General features: G+C 36.9%; 1 protein-coding gene across 13 annotated transcripts in view; it reads left to right on the top strand.

Annotated features, from left to right (window-relative positions):
- The window catches only part of anks1b (ankyrin repeat and sterile alpha motif domain containing 1B), a 646,306-nt gene extending 630,259 nt beyond the window's left edge, over window positions 1–16,047 (top strand). For 7 of the 13 annotated variants that reach the window (XM_055652964.1, XM_055652967.1, XM_055652963.1 and 4 more), the window contains 5 exons: window positions 1,731–1,868; window positions 3,822–3,992; window positions 10,039–10,164; window positions 12,156–12,245; window positions 13,674–16,047. In XM_055652964.1, coding sequence (XP_055508939.1) covers window positions 1,731–1,868; window positions 3,822–3,992; window positions 10,039–10,164; window positions 12,156–12,212 — 492 coding nt within the window. In that variant the 3' untranslated portion in view covers window positions 12,213–12,245; window positions 13,674–16,047. The other 6 variants (XM_055652974.1, XM_055652975.1, XM_055652968.1 and 3 more) reach the window with 5 other exon arrangements.
- Window positions 16,048–17,831: the final 1,784 nt, after the last annotated feature.

Here is a 17,831-nt window from a genome sequence, read left to right as displayed (position 1 = left end):
CACATTATAAAATGGTGCAATTAAATTAATTAAAGTCCATACAGATAGATTTTCATAAATTCAGACTTTAGTCTTACCTTTCAGTTAGAGTTGATTAATGGGGGCCTTCTTTGTGTTCCAGCACATCAGCAGAGACTTTGAAGGCTTTCTTGCACTTTAATCCACTTCGCAGCACTTTCTTCAGCCTTTTTAATGCTTCCCCACTAAATACAATTACATAGAAACATAGAAATTAGGTGCAGGAGTAGGCCATTCGGCCCTTCGAGCCTGCACCGCCATTCAATATGATCATGGCTGATCATCCAACTCAGTATCCCGTACCTGCCTTCTCTCCATAGCCCCCTGATCCCCTTAGCCACAAGGGCCACATCTAACTCCCTCTTAAATATAGCCAATGAACTGGCCTCAACTACCCTCTGTGGCAGAGAGTTCCAGAGATTCACCACTCTCTGTGTGAAAAAAGTTCTTCTCATCTTGGTTTTAAAGGATTTCCCCCTTATCCTTAAGCTGTGACCCCTTGTCCTGGACTTCCCTAACATCGGGAACAATCTTCCTGCATCTAGCCTATCCAACCCCTTAAGAATTTACCTGCTGCAAGTTTCCACAACATTTATTCCACAGAACAAATCGGAATCTCCAATAAAACAGGCATCTGTGAAGCCCCCTCAGCCATTTTGTGTGCTAGCCTGAAACAAAGCGCATGATTGGCCAACTGGCAGACAACTCAATGTTAAACGTGCTTTGATTGGACTAAAAAATTCCCAACATTTTTCCGGTTTTTCTCTAATTTAATAAAAATGTGCAAGTCTTCTTCATATCGAGTTTCAGGGGTGATTTATATAAATATTTTTACACAATATGTGAAAATTTCATGTAGTTTGGTGACTTGGGTCACAAAACTGCAGAATAAAGCTCCTCGGCCCACAGCCTATGTTGGCTGGTGACTTGCATTAAAAAGATTTTGGATTAATCTTTTTCCTCATTTCTTGTGCAGCCACAAGATATGATCTGAGATCAGCACACTACATCTTATTTGTCATTGGTTTCGATAAAACAGCTGCTTCAATTTGTCCGAGTCATATTTCTTGATGCCTAAATCTGATATTATCAGAAGCCTTTCCTCCAGCTCATCAATTAATGATTGTATCTATTTTTATGTTACAATTTTACTATTGATGATTGCTAACAATTAAGAGTTTGAAGGTAGCCTTGTAATATGATACCTTGCAGGAATAATTTTGGGGGGAAATTTACCAAATGGAAATGTATTGCTGAGTATCTCCATTATTATGTGAATAGTTTTGTGTTAGACAATTAATCCTCATATGATTTTTTTTAATGATTGTTGCTCCTGTCTAGCCGTTCTTCATCCTTCTCATTAAATTTCTACTATATTGAAATTTGAAGAACTAATTAATTATCATCTGTTCGCTGAAAACCATGTAATCAGAAAATGTTAAGCCGTATATACATTGCCAAATGCGTAACGTACAATATTCAATAACATAGTGAAGCACAATAATACAAAGTAAACAGGCAGTGAATTAATAACTTCTAACAAAACTTAGATTTGTAGAATTTGAATAAATGCACTGCTTTCTTCAACCAAATCTAAAAAGACCAGAAACCCATCTACATGTTCCAACTGGTTAACTTTGTATAATGAAGTATTTTTGTGTTCAGTTCTGCGGATGTCTAACTTCAATGCTTTTTTTTTGTACTCTCTGCAGAATATCATCACAGAGCATGAAATAAGGAATATTTCTTGCGCTGCTCAGGACCCTGAAGATCTTTCCACCTTTGCCTACATCACTAAAGACTTAAAGTCAACTCACCACTATTGTCATGTATTCAGCGCTTTTGATGTGGTCAGTCTCTCACTATCTTTCATCATTTTGTTTTGATGTTTATAGAGGTTCTGATACATGCTTTTTACTTTTGCCTCACATGGGCCACACTTCATTAGTAAACAGCCAATTTCATGAGTTGTGCTGCTTCTCACTTTTGATAGAACCACAAGCTGTAGTTATTGTTTCAGTGGATTTCTACATAATTTGAATTCCCCGAGCCATTGCAAAGATTTGAGAGTTGTTCAAGATTAGAAACAGTGCACATTCTCAGTCCACAATGTAAAACCTTGATATTGACCACATGAATCGCCTTAGATTTGCAGGAAAATGAGAAAGCTTTTGTTTTAATGTGGCTCATAGAAATACATAGACTATTACACATTCTTCAACTAATGATCATTGCAATCGCATTATTCATATTCTATATTTACATTAAATCATGATGTACTTCTTCCATAAAATGATTTAAAGAATTAACGTTTTCAATTTATTTGTGAATTTTCTGCAATGAATGAAATGTTGCTAATTATTCATAACTGGCAAAAAAATAGATTTTAATTTGGATGCATTCCTTTCATTGATATTGTGGAATACAGATAATTCCAAACAACACATTTTGCTTTGGGAATACACTTGTTAATCTTCTCGGTAACATATCATACTCTATCTCAAACATTTTCCCATAATATTTTTCATATTCCTCACAATGTTACATTTCAGAGATGAACAAAGTGTTCACTTTCCTGGTATTGTGTGGCACAGTTGGTTGTCACATTATGTAAAAAACACATTCTAGACATGAATCTTGAAACTCTGCTGAGTGAGGCAGTTACTGTACACATGCACAGCAGTTATCGATGGAAAATAAAGTGCTTAAAATAAGCCACTAAATTCCCTTGGACAATTTTTACCTTTGATAAAATATGACTTAACCTGTTGTTAGAATGTTAGTACTTTATCAAATATTGATAAATTGTATATAAGTATGTATTTGGTAATTTAATTTTTTTTAAATAGCCATTTTGAAATTCTCAAATGATCTGAGGTTTAATTGCAATTTTAGTTTAGAGAAATTGATTGGAATTTAGGAGAAGCTAAAGCTGATGCAGTGCTTGCTCTGAACTTAAAGCAAGAATTGCTTTCAATTATGGATTCAGATTTTACATGCATTTTTGTTCATCTTACTCGTACCCACATTTATTCTTGCTCTTGTCATTTTATAAAATGGTAAGAATTACATTATATTGAAGATTATTTTGTGAACCCTAAATAGTTTTCACCCAATGGTAAGAGTTGGAACAAATGTGGTTACTGGTAGAAGTTTGAGTATAAATGAATGTAAAATGAATGTCACTGCTGCAGAAGCCACCTGATAGAATCAAAAAATAAAGCTGCAGTGGAAAATATTGTTTCCATGGAGATGCACAGTGTTGCTGTTGAATTTGTTGGGAGTAAGCACATTAAGATATTAGAAATCTCAATCTCACAAACTGGTGATAACATGCAATCTTTGAATCATAATTATGCTATGTAGCCTCAAACAATATGCAATTAGGTCATATGAATAATCTGTCAAAATCATTTCTGGATTATTTATTTTAGATATTAATGCCTTCTGATGTCAAATCAAGACCTTATTAGTTGATGGAAAACAACATCAACAAGAAATATAATTTCACATTTAAGCTACCAGAACATGTGCTCAATGCAATATTTGGCTATCATTATGAAACATTGCAATTATTTTAATCTAATATACTGCTACTTTAAATAAGCAAAACCAAAAAACAATGTGATAGAACAAGGCATACATCATTCTTAATTTGATAAAAAATGAATTGGAATACCACAGAGCTTGCAACTGGTATTACTGAATTATTGATGTGGATGGTGCATACAATTCCTTTATTGTTATTATTCCTAACTTTTTTCAGATTGATCATAGAAATCCAACATCTTTTCTTTCACCAGAATTTAGCCTATGAGATCATTTTAACACTGGGACAAGCCTTTGAAGTGGCTTATCAGTTGGCCCTGCAAGCCAGGAAAGGTGCCCATGGCCCGCCGACAATGCAAGATAGCCTTGAAAGCAAAGCTGGCAAACCCATTCCAAAACCACGAGCAAGTATCCGGAAATCTGTGGTAAGAGCCTAGTAAGCAGGTAGATCCTTAGCAACAGGATGGATCCTCTTCTGCTTGTTATTAACACCAAGAGATACAGCACAGTAGGCTCTTATTTGTGACGGGATGTCTCCAGACATCAAGCAAATGCAAAATTGTTTAACATGCAGTAAACAGTCAGAAGACGATCCAGTTAACAATGACCTTTCAATGGTAATTGTACAAATGAATTCCTACCTGAAATATGTGGTTTTACGTGCTACTGGGAGCAGTTACAGACAGTAAATCGAGATTGAGATTTCTCCATTGGGGCCAGAGCAAGCCCAAGCTTGCCTTTGTCACAAGGAGTTGTAATCAGTCCAAGAAATTTATTTGTTGGCTCCGTGTTAATCATTAATCATATGGGCTTTCTAACCTCTGCTATTTATCAGAGAGTAAGCAGATAAAGTGGCAAATGTATTCTTAATCTAGTCTTCTGAGCACTAATTATTTGAATAAGAATTAATGGGAAATATTTATCGTTTTACCAACCGGTGCCCAGTCTCATTTTTGGCAGGTGATTAGGCAATAAACTCCATACCTCCTGGTGCCCAGTTGTAAGCAGCCTGGCAGCAAGCTGGTGGCTCATCCTCCTAGCCCAGGCTTTGTAAGTAGGGTCGATTTAAATGTGTCTAAATGTAACACTCACACCAGATAGCTAGTGCAGATTGTTTTTAATAACATACACATGGGAAAATATACACCAGCTCAAACACAATTCTGCTTGAATACAGTCTGTCTATCAGCTCTTAAAATATTGAATACATTTACTTTTTCAAGATAATGTTGCTTGAAATTAATGCCAAAATTTAATCACAGATTTAATAACTGACTAGAAAAAATACCTCTGATCGAATATGATAATGGTATCACACATCCTCACAAATTTGATGACCACATATCCTTAGTTTTATCCTGAAATCTGCAGGAATTCTTCAATGACAAGAATGTTGATGTTGACCAAATGGTGCTTAAAATGGACATTGTTTTGAACAGGATATGACTTGCTGTTACCATATCAGAGATAACAAGAGCTACCACATAATAGTGAATGAAGGCATTCATTCATGTTTTTTTTTTTTATTTTGTTACTTCAGGTTTCTTATTTTCTTCAATTTTGAAGCATTAAGCTAAAAGATGCTTGTAATTTCAAATTAAAGTAAAAAAAAAAAATAAATGATTTACATGCTGTTCACGTTTCCCCTTCACACGAGCATCAAACCAACCCTTCACCCCACTCCTTGGGTGCCACTTGTTCATTGTAATCGATGCCACCTCAGATTCGAATGGATGATAATAGTTTGGCCTATGAGAAGCACATCAAGTCCTTCCCTCATTACTTTTCTTCATCAAAGACATGCTGCTTATGACCAGCTGTTGATGAACTTAGTTTATAATATACAGCTTTGATTATATTGCAAACTCTGCATCTACCTCACATTGGAGGGAGAACCAGAAATACCTTTTGTATAAAAATTGTTAACCAAATTGCCTCGTATACCTGGGTAAACGAAAATCACCACTGTTAGAGTAAACTACGTTTAACATTCTGTAAAGTGTCCAATACAAATACAATTTGAAAAAGCAACTATTAAAAGACTGAGATTTGAAGAAGATTTTACATTTTCCGGCAAAAATCTGCTTCAAATGTTTTTCTGATGGTCCTTAATTTGAAGAAGAATGATTTCAAGATTAGTTGAGTGGATACTGAATTGTTATTAAACGTGAATTCTGCCACTGTAGGCAGTGTGAGCAACTCTAATTTCACCTACAGGAGCAAATTAGAACAACATTTTCCAATTTGTTAAACCAACAATTGTATTTACAAGGTAGACAAGTGCTGGAGAAACTCAGCGAGTGCAGCAGCATCTATGGAGCGAAGGAAATAGGCAACGTTTCGGGTCGAAACCCTTCTTCAGAACCTTGGTCATGTTTGCTCCATCTTCTCTTGTTGCTATCCCACTCCCTTTACACTCTATACAGTCAATATCTTTTAATAGTCCACATTCAAAGGCATCCTTTCTGAGCACTTGCTCAGTCGGCATATTCAGGCAGTTCAGGATACAGATGATTAATGAGAGAATCATTCTTGGATTTTGCTTGCGAATTGCCTGTCCTGGCCTCATTCACAGACTAGTTATTAATAGCATTCACACGCTGCAGGCAAAACACTACTGCTTCCCCATAAATTCTCAGTATGACAGTTTGGCCTCACCCTGTTGAAAATAACAGTATATTTTAGTAGCACTGATATAGAGCACCGGTAAACCATCCCGCAAGAGAGTAACTGGTGTTAAAGGTAGCTAAAAATGTCCTAAATGGGCTGCTCAAAAAAATCACATAATATCATTAACATCACTCACTAACACTTCTCATTCAACTGTTGACTAGGAGCCAGTCTAAAAGTTTTCATGCATTAGGCAAGCATGAAAAAAAGTGAAGGATAATATATTTTGGCATGGGTTCCAGGAGTAACTGCACCAGTTCCTTTTGCATGGATCTTGTGAGGAGATGCATATGTCCTATAGGCTTTTCAAAAGTAAAGGTTGCATGGTTCAAATGTGTAGAAACAAACCTTGGCACCATTTGCATTCCCTAATGAGCACTAAAGCTGTTATGCCTGTTTTTTTTAATTGAATCAGCCATTCTGTTAGCTCAAGATGGATTTTTAGTTTCGTGCATTCTGTAGAATAATGCACCTTGAGCTGAAGAATGGGATATGTTAGGAACAGGAGTCGAGCCTGTTCTCTCCAAATTGGCTCCCAATATTCAGAATATCAGGGCAGCACAGTGGCCCAGCGGTAAAGTTGCTGCCTTACAGTGCCAAAGACCTGGGTTTGATCCTGACCATGGATGCTGTTTGCGCAGAGTTTGTATGTTCTCTGTGACTGTGTGGATTTTCTCCGGGTGCTCTGGTTTTCTCCCACATGCCAAAGAAGGTTTATGGTTAATTGGCTTCTGTAAATTGTCCCTAATGTGTCGGATACAACCAGCGTACAGGCAATTGATGGTCGGTGCAAACTCGATGTCAAGGGATCTGGTTCCACACTGTATCTCAAAACAAAACTAAATCTCTTGCAGTAGTCAAAGATATGGCTGTCAAATTTGCTGGAGTTACGTAGGACCTATCTATGAGAATTGGAGGAAGGGATGTCAAGGAATTGGTTCTCTGTTTTTTCCAAGACGTGAGCTAAGAAAGAGAAAATATATTATCAGGGGGCAGGGTGGTATGGTTCTGCCAATGTATGACTTGCAGCTATTGTATTCCAGAGTACTGCTATGCAGATTTAGTTATCAATTGGGAGATAATGAAACCATGCATACCGGATGTAATTGATTTCTAGAATACTTATTCTCAGAAACTATCTGAAGATTTACTTGGTAAGAAAATGTGTGAGAGGCCTAAATAGCTGGAAAACTTGGCAAGGCCAGGGACCCAAGACCCAACATTAAGAGCAGGGCTTTGTCTGCATTGAGATGCTTCCCCTCTTGCCTAGTAGAGATCCGAATGGACATCATAACCAAGGATGACTATTGTCAGGAGGGTTTCCAACAATTGGGGTGAGAGACCGGCATTCGAGAGGGGTAAGTGGAGAGTTGGATAGACAGCAAGGTGGTAGCAATGGGAATGGATCGATAACCCTAAATGCTGGAAATCTGGGCTCAGAGAGGCTGGCGACCTGGGGTATCGGCAAAAGCATTCTTACTCACAAGGTGTGCCAAGGGAGCCACTTAGCTGTGTAACCTGTAGGTCTTTACCTCTGTGTAGTAAGTATAAATTATTTACGTTATTGATCATCCTGTCTTCAAGGAATACAACAGACACCTCGATATCGGTTGTAATTTCATTGGCATGACATACCCAAGTTTGGTTACACAACATCACGTTACCCCAACCCTATCCTACCTTCCCATTTATTATGAGTAGATTCATATCGAGGCTATTACCAGTATCCTTTTTTAACCAGTTAAACTCCCTCAACCAAAGGTGTGTGTGTGTGTGTGTGTGTAGGTTTGTGTGTGTAGGTTTGTGTGTGTAGGTTTGTGTGTGTAGGTTTGTGTGTGTAGGTGTGTGTGTGTGTCCGCAGGAACCAATCATCCTCCACTGCCCATCAGTTACCCATCTCTAAATAAATGTTTTTCAAGGCTCATTCACTGGATGTATTCAAGAGAGAGTTGGATATAGCTCTTGGACTAACGGAATTAAAGGATATGAGGAGAAAGCAGGAACGGGATACTGATTACGGATAATCAGCCATGATCATATTGAATGGTGGTGCTGGCTCGAAAGGCCGAATGGCGTACTCCTGTACCTATTTTCTATGTCTATGTTTTCTATTATGAAAATAATGTTATTTAGCAGGTAATCTTTTGTGACAAAAACAAATGCAGAAAATTTAACTTGTTCATCAAGATTCCCGTTTCCCCCTAACAACTATTCCAGTCAGTTAATAGCATCAGTTGAGAACGTTTTTACTCTCTTTAAAATTGTACTAGCATAATATTATATCACTAAATATATTTAACACATTGAAACCATCCAATCCTGAGTATAGAAGTTCATAGTAAGACAAAACAAAAAAAGCTGCAGATACTGGAAATCTGAAATAAAACAGAAAATGCCAACTGCAAAGCGAAACAATAGGCATTTTGTCTTAGAAGTCCTTCATCTGAACATAATTTACAGCATTTTCAATTAGCTTTATTGAACAAGCATGGGAAATATTCACTCAGTAAATCCGTGAGAAGAACATTGAATTTGTAATAGTACTGAGTGATTAGATTAGTGCTATGTCTGCAAGGCTAGTTGAAAATAATCAGTCATATTTTTACAGTAAGCTAATGGCTGTGTAAAATATATATTTAAGGTTGAAGTCAATATAATTAAAATGTTCATAAGTCATAGGAGCGGAATTAAGCCATTCAGCTCACCGAGACTACGCCATTCAGTCATGGCTGATATATATTTTCTTATCAACCCCATTCTCCTGCCCTCTTCCCATAACTCTTGACACACTTACTAATCAAGAATCTGGCAATATCTGTCTTGGAAATACCCAATGACATCTGTGGCAGTGTATTACACAGATTCACCACCCTCTGACCAAAGAAATTCCTCCTTTCTAAAGGTACATCCTTTTATTCTGAGGCTATGCCTTGTGGTTTGAAACTCTCACTAGTGGAAACATCTTCTCCACATCCACTCTATCCAGGCCTTTCAATATTCAATAAGTTTCAATGAAGTCCCCCCTCAACCTAAATTCCAGTGAGTACAGTCCCAGTGCCGTCAAACGCTCATCATACATTAACCCAATCATTCCTGGGAATATTCTCATAAACCTCCTCTGGACCCTCCCAATGCCAGCACATCCTTCCTCAGATATGGTGCCCAAAACTGCTCACAACACTCCAAATGTAGTTTGACCAGAGCCTTACAAAGCTTCAGCATTCCTTCCCTGTTGTAATATAAAATGTTGTCCTTTTATGTAACACAGGAATTTGGTATATTTGATTTTTCATGAATTTTTCACAAATTAAATTTGTGTCATAATGAATTGACATCTTTCAAACCTAATTAATAACTGTTTACAAACTAAATTGGTAAAAGGTAGGAAATTCTGCTTCCTGTGGTCTTACGTTTTATTGAATTTGCTAAATGTTGTAACAATGCAACGGGGATAGCAAAATGTGCTCAGCCTCTAGGTCTTGTTCAAGATAGTATAACTTCGTGCAGTCTTGGTTCAGAGGTTTGACTCAAAATAAGATAAGATTTGGTATGAAACTTTGAGATGAGAATATTAGTCAATGGTTGTTTCCATTCACCACCTGCTTTTCGACCATTTGCAGATCAACACTGGGAGTGGGTCATAATCAAGCATATGAAGATTATAATAAACACTAACCAGAAGTGGATTAGGTTTATTAAATTGGAAAAGCACCAAAGTGTTTCCTTTGCTTTGAAATCCTTCTGCGTTTAATAAATTATGCATGTGTACAGCTTTGTTGTAATTTGCACTTTTTTTTTCAGGTGAAACATCCAAATAACCGATGGTCCTTAGATCATATTTACACCCCTCACAGACCTCCCCATCCACCTCCTCCTCCTCCTCCTCTTCCTTCCAAGTTTCATCATTCTCTGCCGCACAAGTTTCAGGTTTTGTTTTTCTTTGTGTGCTTTGCCTTGACGGCCCCTCCTGAGTTTCTCCTCGACTGGCACAGTTCGTTATTAACTGTACAAGGCTAAAATTCTTCTTGGCTGATTCTTTATTATTACACTTTTTAAGTAGTGTTCTGTGATTTATTTCACATGAATCTAATGGAAAGGAAGCCAGATTCTGTATAAGGCTGTAATGGGCTCACATTGAGGAACAGCAGTCTGATCAATAATGTGGAGAACTATTTCTAAACCTGAACATTGCTCAATCTCTCCTTCCACTACACACCTCAATATTAATTTAAACTTAAATTGGCTTTTGAGTGAGCATGCTGTATTTCATTACAGAGCCTCAGTGTTCAATTATTTGTAAAATGATCATGATGAAATAATTACATGGATTAAAATAGAAAATTAAGCAGAGGCCCATAGGTTTTTTTAATGGAATTACAGCACTGCATGACATGTTTCTGCATTTTCATGAAAGCTGCCTTGAAATTCCTCTATTATATAAATTCTAATGAGTTACAAGCCTGAATTGAATGTGGGATTTGAATTTGCAGGTGTTTTGATGTCCATTTAATTCTAATGGAAGCATTATTCTAACTTTTTTAATTATACCACAACCTCAATATTCTGATTTTCAGAGGCTTTTATTAAGAAATGATAAAGAAAGATCTGGCTGTTGGGGCCATGTTGAATTTTAGCCTAGACAGTTTTCATTGTACCACATTAACACCAGAAAACCTTGACTTCATTACAGACTGACCTTTTTTTGTGAAGAGTGCAGTGTGAAAGCATGTGAGACTTGTATTTCTTTGCGTTATTACCTATTTGGCATCTTAGTTACCTTCAAACAGCCAATCTGTTTGCACTGCATTTGATTCTTAAGGACCCATCTTTTGGTCCTAAACCTTTAATATTATAACCACTATTCAGTTATGTGAGAACAATGACTTTGTGAAAAGGAATGTTTGATATACCAGAAAAGTACAGTGCTTCTGCAGGGAACACAGATTCATTAATATTTGGATTCTAGTAGAATTTTGAGCTGTTAAATTGTTCAGAGCCAGATGGTAACACGCACTCCCATACTTCAAAATTGTACTAAACCACGTGTAACTTTTCTAACCATTGATAGCACTCTACTAATCTTTTTATTTTTATCTTCCGTAGTCTAAACCATTCAGTTATTAAATGACATCTTTGGCTTGGGCCTTACTAACACAGTAGTAGAAATGACTGCTTTGGGCATTTTACAAACATGTTTGCATTACAGCCACTTGAGATTTTGTTTCTAAATTGCCTTATCTGAGATTAATGAGTAAAATAGTTCCAGGCATGTGTGTATCCAGTGCTGTGGGTGTCAATCTTTTTCAATTTGCCAAATGCTATTCTATTGATTACCGGTATATAAAAGTGATGGCTTGAGTATATTATTCAAGTCACTGGGTAGCATTTGTTTTATTGTAAATAGGCTTGTTTTATAAACGGGTTATCTGGTACATCAAATATCTATTTGATTCCTCATTCAGGGAATCTGTTTGATGCACTATTTTTGATTCCTGTATTTTGGTCACGCTAGTCTAAAAGATTTCCTTAAACTCCATGTTGCACCTTCCAGGTTTTCAGATTTGTTTTAAAGAAAACAATGAAATTGTCAGCAAGATGATGGGTGTTTAAAGGGCCTGTCCCTTTAAGTGGGACAGGCCCTTTAGTAATCTGTTAAGTAAATAATTGAATATATAATGGAACAGCAAACCCACTCTTGAGTTTTGCTCATTACTATAATTAATGTACTTTGATTCCACACAGACTTCACGGAAGGTGCTTCAATATGTTTTACTCAGGTTATAGATAAAATGCCTTAACATACAAGTTGCACAATAGTTTATTAGTGTTTTTTAATGATGTATTGTTTACGCACAATAACAATGAATTGTGCTGTGGTGAGATTTCCCCTTTAACAGTTTTAATCGCACCGTCTCTAGGAGATGCAGAATGGTAATAAGCCGGATACCAACAACGAGTGGTCTTTTTTTACATGATTTCATCAAAGACCAGTTTCTATAAAACACTAGGTACGTGTCTTTTGCAGCTGGCCTATGCTGTAATCGTCTAAATAGTGTAATTTAAAATAAGCACAAAGCAATTCACGTTACTAAAATTCCAAGCATCATGCAGCAGTGGGTGCGGGGTGTGAGGTTGCGGGATTGAGTGTCCAGTTCTGTTTCTTTTATTTATTTGCCCTCCCTTAAAATGTATTTTCCTCATCATGTGAGTGAATGAACTATTCCCTGGTAATCTGATTCTGCCTTGTATTGAGGCAATAGGCAATGATATGTTAGGTTACCAGGGGTCAAACCATCCCCACTTTTACCTTTGTTGCCTACCATACCTGTGTGGAAATTCCTGATGGATCAACTGAGATCAGGAAGCATCAATGTGGGAAGTTGCAATTCCAACCCTGCAACCTACCGCACCAATACTGATGGTGTGCCTACTGCATACTGTGCTGCTCCTTGACCACTAGGTTTTACTATTAATGTTAATAATACATGTTAAAGCTACTTCAAGGGGTTATTATTTGTCCTATGATCATTTCCAGAATCAAACTCAAAAAAAAAAAAAAAATCATCTCCCTAATTAGTGTCAGCTCCCAACTGTGAAATTTACACATTACCTAAAAGCCATGGAGGCCCTTTCAGTAGCATTCTTATTATTGGCAGTATTCAGTCCTGACCTAACAATGCATTTGATCTGTCACTTCAAATTTTTACAGTGTGGTAAATCTATACGAGATGTTGTATAACTAGTCAGTCTGAAGAAGGTTCTCGACCCGAAATGTCACCCATTCCTTCTCTCCAGAGATGCTGCCTGTCCCGCTGAGTTATTCCAGCATTTTTGTGCCTACCTAGTCAGTATTATTCTTGCTTTAGCAATCATAACACTTCAGTATTAAATCCATCACTAATAACTGGTTCTTTACAAAAATTGCAAGGTTACTGTAGACGGTTTCATAGTGTACACAGTAAAATGAAGAATTTGGAATTTAATTGATGTGAAAGAGCAGCTCTTTACAAAAGCAAACTTTAATTGTCAAGTCTTTATTTTAATTTTTTAGTGGACAGAAAACTAATTAATAAATTTCAAATGACTGAATTTTGCTGTTTTGTGTGTGTAAGTGTGTGTGTGTAAGTGTGTGTGCAGGCTGTACTTGTTGGAATGTTTCCTCACCCTCCCGGCATCCAATATACTTCATGTTTAGTACGTACAGAAGCCAAGTTTAATATTCGTGTGACTGAGGAAGTCATGTGATTTGTTGTTAGTAAAATATAACTACTGGTTGTTTCTGTATAATTGAAATATAATGTTTCCTCACTTCCAGAATTTGGATATAATAGTTTGTGGAGACAGTAAAATTCTATTAGATTTATTAAAATTGTTGTCATATTTTCCTGAATAAAGGAAATTCCAAATTAATGTAGCACTTTTTCCTTTGCCGGCAGATCGATCAACCTCTTCTGGAACAAAAGACTCATACTAATGTACCTTGGATTGTGGAACCAGTGCAAGAAACTAAAAGGGGAATGAATACCAAGTACGAGACCACAATATTCTAAACCTTATGTCTCATTCTCCTCTGTCTGTGCCTTCGCACTCTTGAGCAATCACTGCAAGCAGCACATTTTATCTCCTCTGGTGACCTCTAGCCCAGCGGAGAGGAAACCTGCACTCGCTGAGTGACCTTTATACAGTTACTGTCATCACTGCATGAAGCTGCTCTTTCTCCTTGACATTATTCCCACTGTAGCAACAGGAACAGCACTGACACACGACAACTGTCTTTAGACATTAAAAGCCACTCCATCAGAAGGACTTAAACTGATGCAGTTTCAAGATTTTTCTCTTGGTCTTAATATTTTTCTTCAGTCTTTTCTGGCTCATCACAGATTTTAGAAGATTTTAGAGCTCTTACTCAGAAAATCTCTTCTGCCCATGTGAACACTTGAATGCTGCTAAAAGCTGATAAAAAATCAAAGCTTTTTTTAATCACTTTGGACTATCACTTTTTAACTAAAAGCTGTGATTTATGAATTGCAGCATTGGGATAATATTAGAAATGGCAAAGCTAAAATCTTTCAATGACTGCTTTTGTTTTGAAATGACTGCACTGTTCTGGTGGTTTACTAACTGCTTTTAGCAATTGTTGTGAATTTCACTATTGTTTTACTGGAAATTTCACAGCACATTTGTTCAATTCCTGCAGAATTTCTAGCCCTTATTTTAAACCGATCTGTGCTGACAATAATGTTGTGGTTTTTTTTTTTTAAAGTAATGTGGTACTGCAAAATTTAGTATGGGAATATTGTTATTTATTTTTAATGTAACCAGTAGTGATTTTTATGACATCTTGCTCCAAAAATTATGAAAGGTAGAATGTTTTGAAGCGGGAAAAGAGTCAGGAGTTTTACACAAAGATGCTAGCTTCCAGTCTTATTTCTAAACTGTGTTTGATTGATATTTTTTAAATAGCTTGTACAACAGCAATCAAGTCAATTCCTGGTTTATGAAAATCTTTGACTAGGGGAGAAAAGATCATCATTCCAATGTAGTTTATTGTGATGTTCCTGAGGTCCCTTTTGGAATGCAGATGGTGTTCATGTCTGAAACCCAATAGTGTGTTGCACTACAGATGGAGGCATATTTAGTTTAGAGATACAGCGCGGAAACAGGCCCTTTGGCCCACCGGGTCCGCGCCGACCAGCGATCCCTGCACATTAACACTATCCTACACCCACTAGGGGTCATTTTTTTTACATTTACCAAGCCAATTAACCTACAAACCTGTAAATGTACACATGGCACTGGATAGGTTAGCAGTCCAAGTGCAGTGCTGGATGCAGAAGAGGTTGCATTCAGATTATGTCATAACTCTTTCAGAAACTATATGGTTTGCATGCATGATTGTTGAATTTAAATGAAACATGGCACAATTAATCTATTTTTGTTCTGTAGTACAAAAGACAAAATTTCACGAATAGTGACATGCTCGGCAGTGTGAAGCAACTTCCACTTCCGACAAAAACTTTGATCTGGGACTGATTACTTACAAAACAAAGCAGCAGACCAACTATTTTTAAACATGTGAAACCACAATCAACTGATCTACTACCTGGAGCAATCAATGTTTGTTAAATATCATGCTTCTTTCTTTGCAAAAAAAAAAAAAATGTAGCGGCACATAACATAATCCTGCTGCATTGCCTATTGAAACCACATTGAGCCAAAGTGTAACTGTGGTATGTACAGGCAGAATTATAAACAATGGTTTAATAACAGTTATATGACAATAACTGTTTAAAAAAACTTATTGTGAATCAATTTAATGTTTATTTTAGAATCCTTATTGAACTTGTGTAATTATGGTCTTAAGTTGTTTCAATGTTACATTATTTTTATATGATATAGAAACTAAGCTGGGCTTAATGATAAAGGTCACCCAAATATAACTTAATGGATGACTATTAGAGCTTGGGTTGGAATTGATAATCAAATGTATATTGTATGGTTGGACTGAATTTTAGTTCAATTCAGTGTTAATCTTTTAATACAGTATTACAGTACTTGAACAATGCAGTTTCCTTGTAAATATTTTGCCTATTCACTGTTGATACATGTATGTAGTAACTTGGCAGTTTAAAAAATAAACCCACTGTAAACATGGTACCAAAATGAAATTGTATGGGGATAAAATAGTGGCCTCGCTGCAACTAATAATTGTATATATGCTTGGGCTTCCAGTTACAAATTTTGTAATTTTGTCATTATTTATATCCTGCGAAAGCACATTAAATAAACAGGATGTATAAAAATATGAAAGGTTTTCAATTTGTTTCCCTGTGTTGCTATATTATAAAATTATCACCACATTGGCTTAACACAAAAGCCTGGATATTGGTCTGATTGTGGATTCAATGTAAGTATTTTCACCCATTCACTGGATCTCAAATCAATGTCCATTAGTTTAAATCAAGAAGTATAAATTTAAAATTATTCATGAACTAACAGTTTACAAATTAGTGGTTATTGTAAATTTGGTTGGCTTTTTTTTTTTTACTCCACTGTATTTTATTCATCCGTGGATATGTTCATACAATCCAATGTAGAGTATACTAGATCAGACAAGACAATCATCACCATCAATATTGGTCTATACTTCATTTCTTTGGGTATTTTTCAATGGGTCCTTGTAGACATTTTAAATCCCAATCTGAAACGTAACCCCTTCATGATTTGTGAAACTCAGAGTTCATACTTTTTGATTAAATAATGTTTGTAATTTGAATTAAGTATGGAAATGCAGGGGTTACTTGAAATTGGAGAAATCACATTCATAGTGCTGGGCTTTAAGCTGCCCAAGCAAAATATGAGGTGCTTTTCCCCCAACTTGTGTGTGGCCTCACTCTGACAGTGGAGGAGGCCCAGGACAGAAAGGTCAGTAGGGGAATGGGAAGGGGAGTCAATGTTTGGCAACCAGGATATCGCGTAGGCAACGGTAGATCGAGCATACGTGTTCAGCGAAACTGAAGAAGTAAAGGTAATCTATGAGGCATACGAAACTCTCCAACCTAAGACCAGCACTTCTCTTGTCAGCGAATGTTCCCCCAAATCTACAGGCTGACACCTTGGCCTCTACCTTTAAAATCTTCTGTCTGTATTATATCTATATTGATTTACAAACTCACCCAATCTTTCCATTGTTGGTGTACATGACGAAGGATGATCAATGAATTAAAAAAGCAGGCATGAGTTGTTAGCTGAAGATACTCATCGGGCACTTGGTATGCGAGGAGCCTATTTTAGTCCTGTAGCTTCACTGAATATTAGTAGTTTGACATTTCCACTCCTAGTGACAAAAGTTGTGCAATATTTAGCATAATATCACCAGTCTTAAATATTTAATTTAGTGACTTAACTTGAAATCATTCTGCTAATGGTACAGCAAAGACCCAGAAAGACTAAAAATATCTTCATAAAATTCCAAATGCCAGCAGCAACACTATCCTCTCCTCAAGGGTTCATTCAATGGAAAACAAAAACATCATTTCTCAGTGCACTAAATTGATTTTTTTTTTTGAATCTCTATAAGCTACAAATTATTTATTTTCACCCAAGTATTTTATTCCAGACTGTGTTTGTGGATGTGTGCTTGAGCCTAAAGGTATAATTTGGGTATAATTTGCACGTCACACAGATGGCGAGCAAAGATTTTGTACATCCCAAAATCCTGGGGTGCCGTGCGCGACCGCGCGTCATTGCCTATGTCACCATGCACCATGCGCGTTTAATGAGCACCATGCGCGCATCACGTGTGCGGCACGACGCATGAGCCGTGGCGCATAAATGATGTCGCGTAAATTACACGCAAATGACGCCCAAGTGGGACAGGCCCTTAACCAGCCACACTCAGCAGACTTGCAGCAATGCCTTTTAAGGGCCTGTCCCACTTGGCAATTTTTTCGGCGACTGACGGCGTCATATCAGTGTCGCCAAAAGATTTTGAACATTTCAAAATCCAGCGGCAACAAAAAAAATGTTGCGACACTTGAAAAAACACCGCGCGTCATACGTCATCAGGCCGCGTCATGCCGCAAAATTTTTCA

This window comes from Leucoraja erinacea, chromosome 22 (assembly GCF_028641065.1).
Source record: "Leucoraja erinacea ecotype New England chromosome 22, Leri_hhj_1, whole genome shotgun sequence".
NCBI classification, from domain to species: domain Eukaryota; kingdom Metazoa; phylum Chordata; class Chondrichthyes; order Rajiformes; family Rajidae; genus Leucoraja; species Leucoraja erinaceus.
The sequence above is the reverse complement of the archived record's forward strand: the minus strand, read 5'-3'. Positions and strand labels throughout refer to the sequence as shown.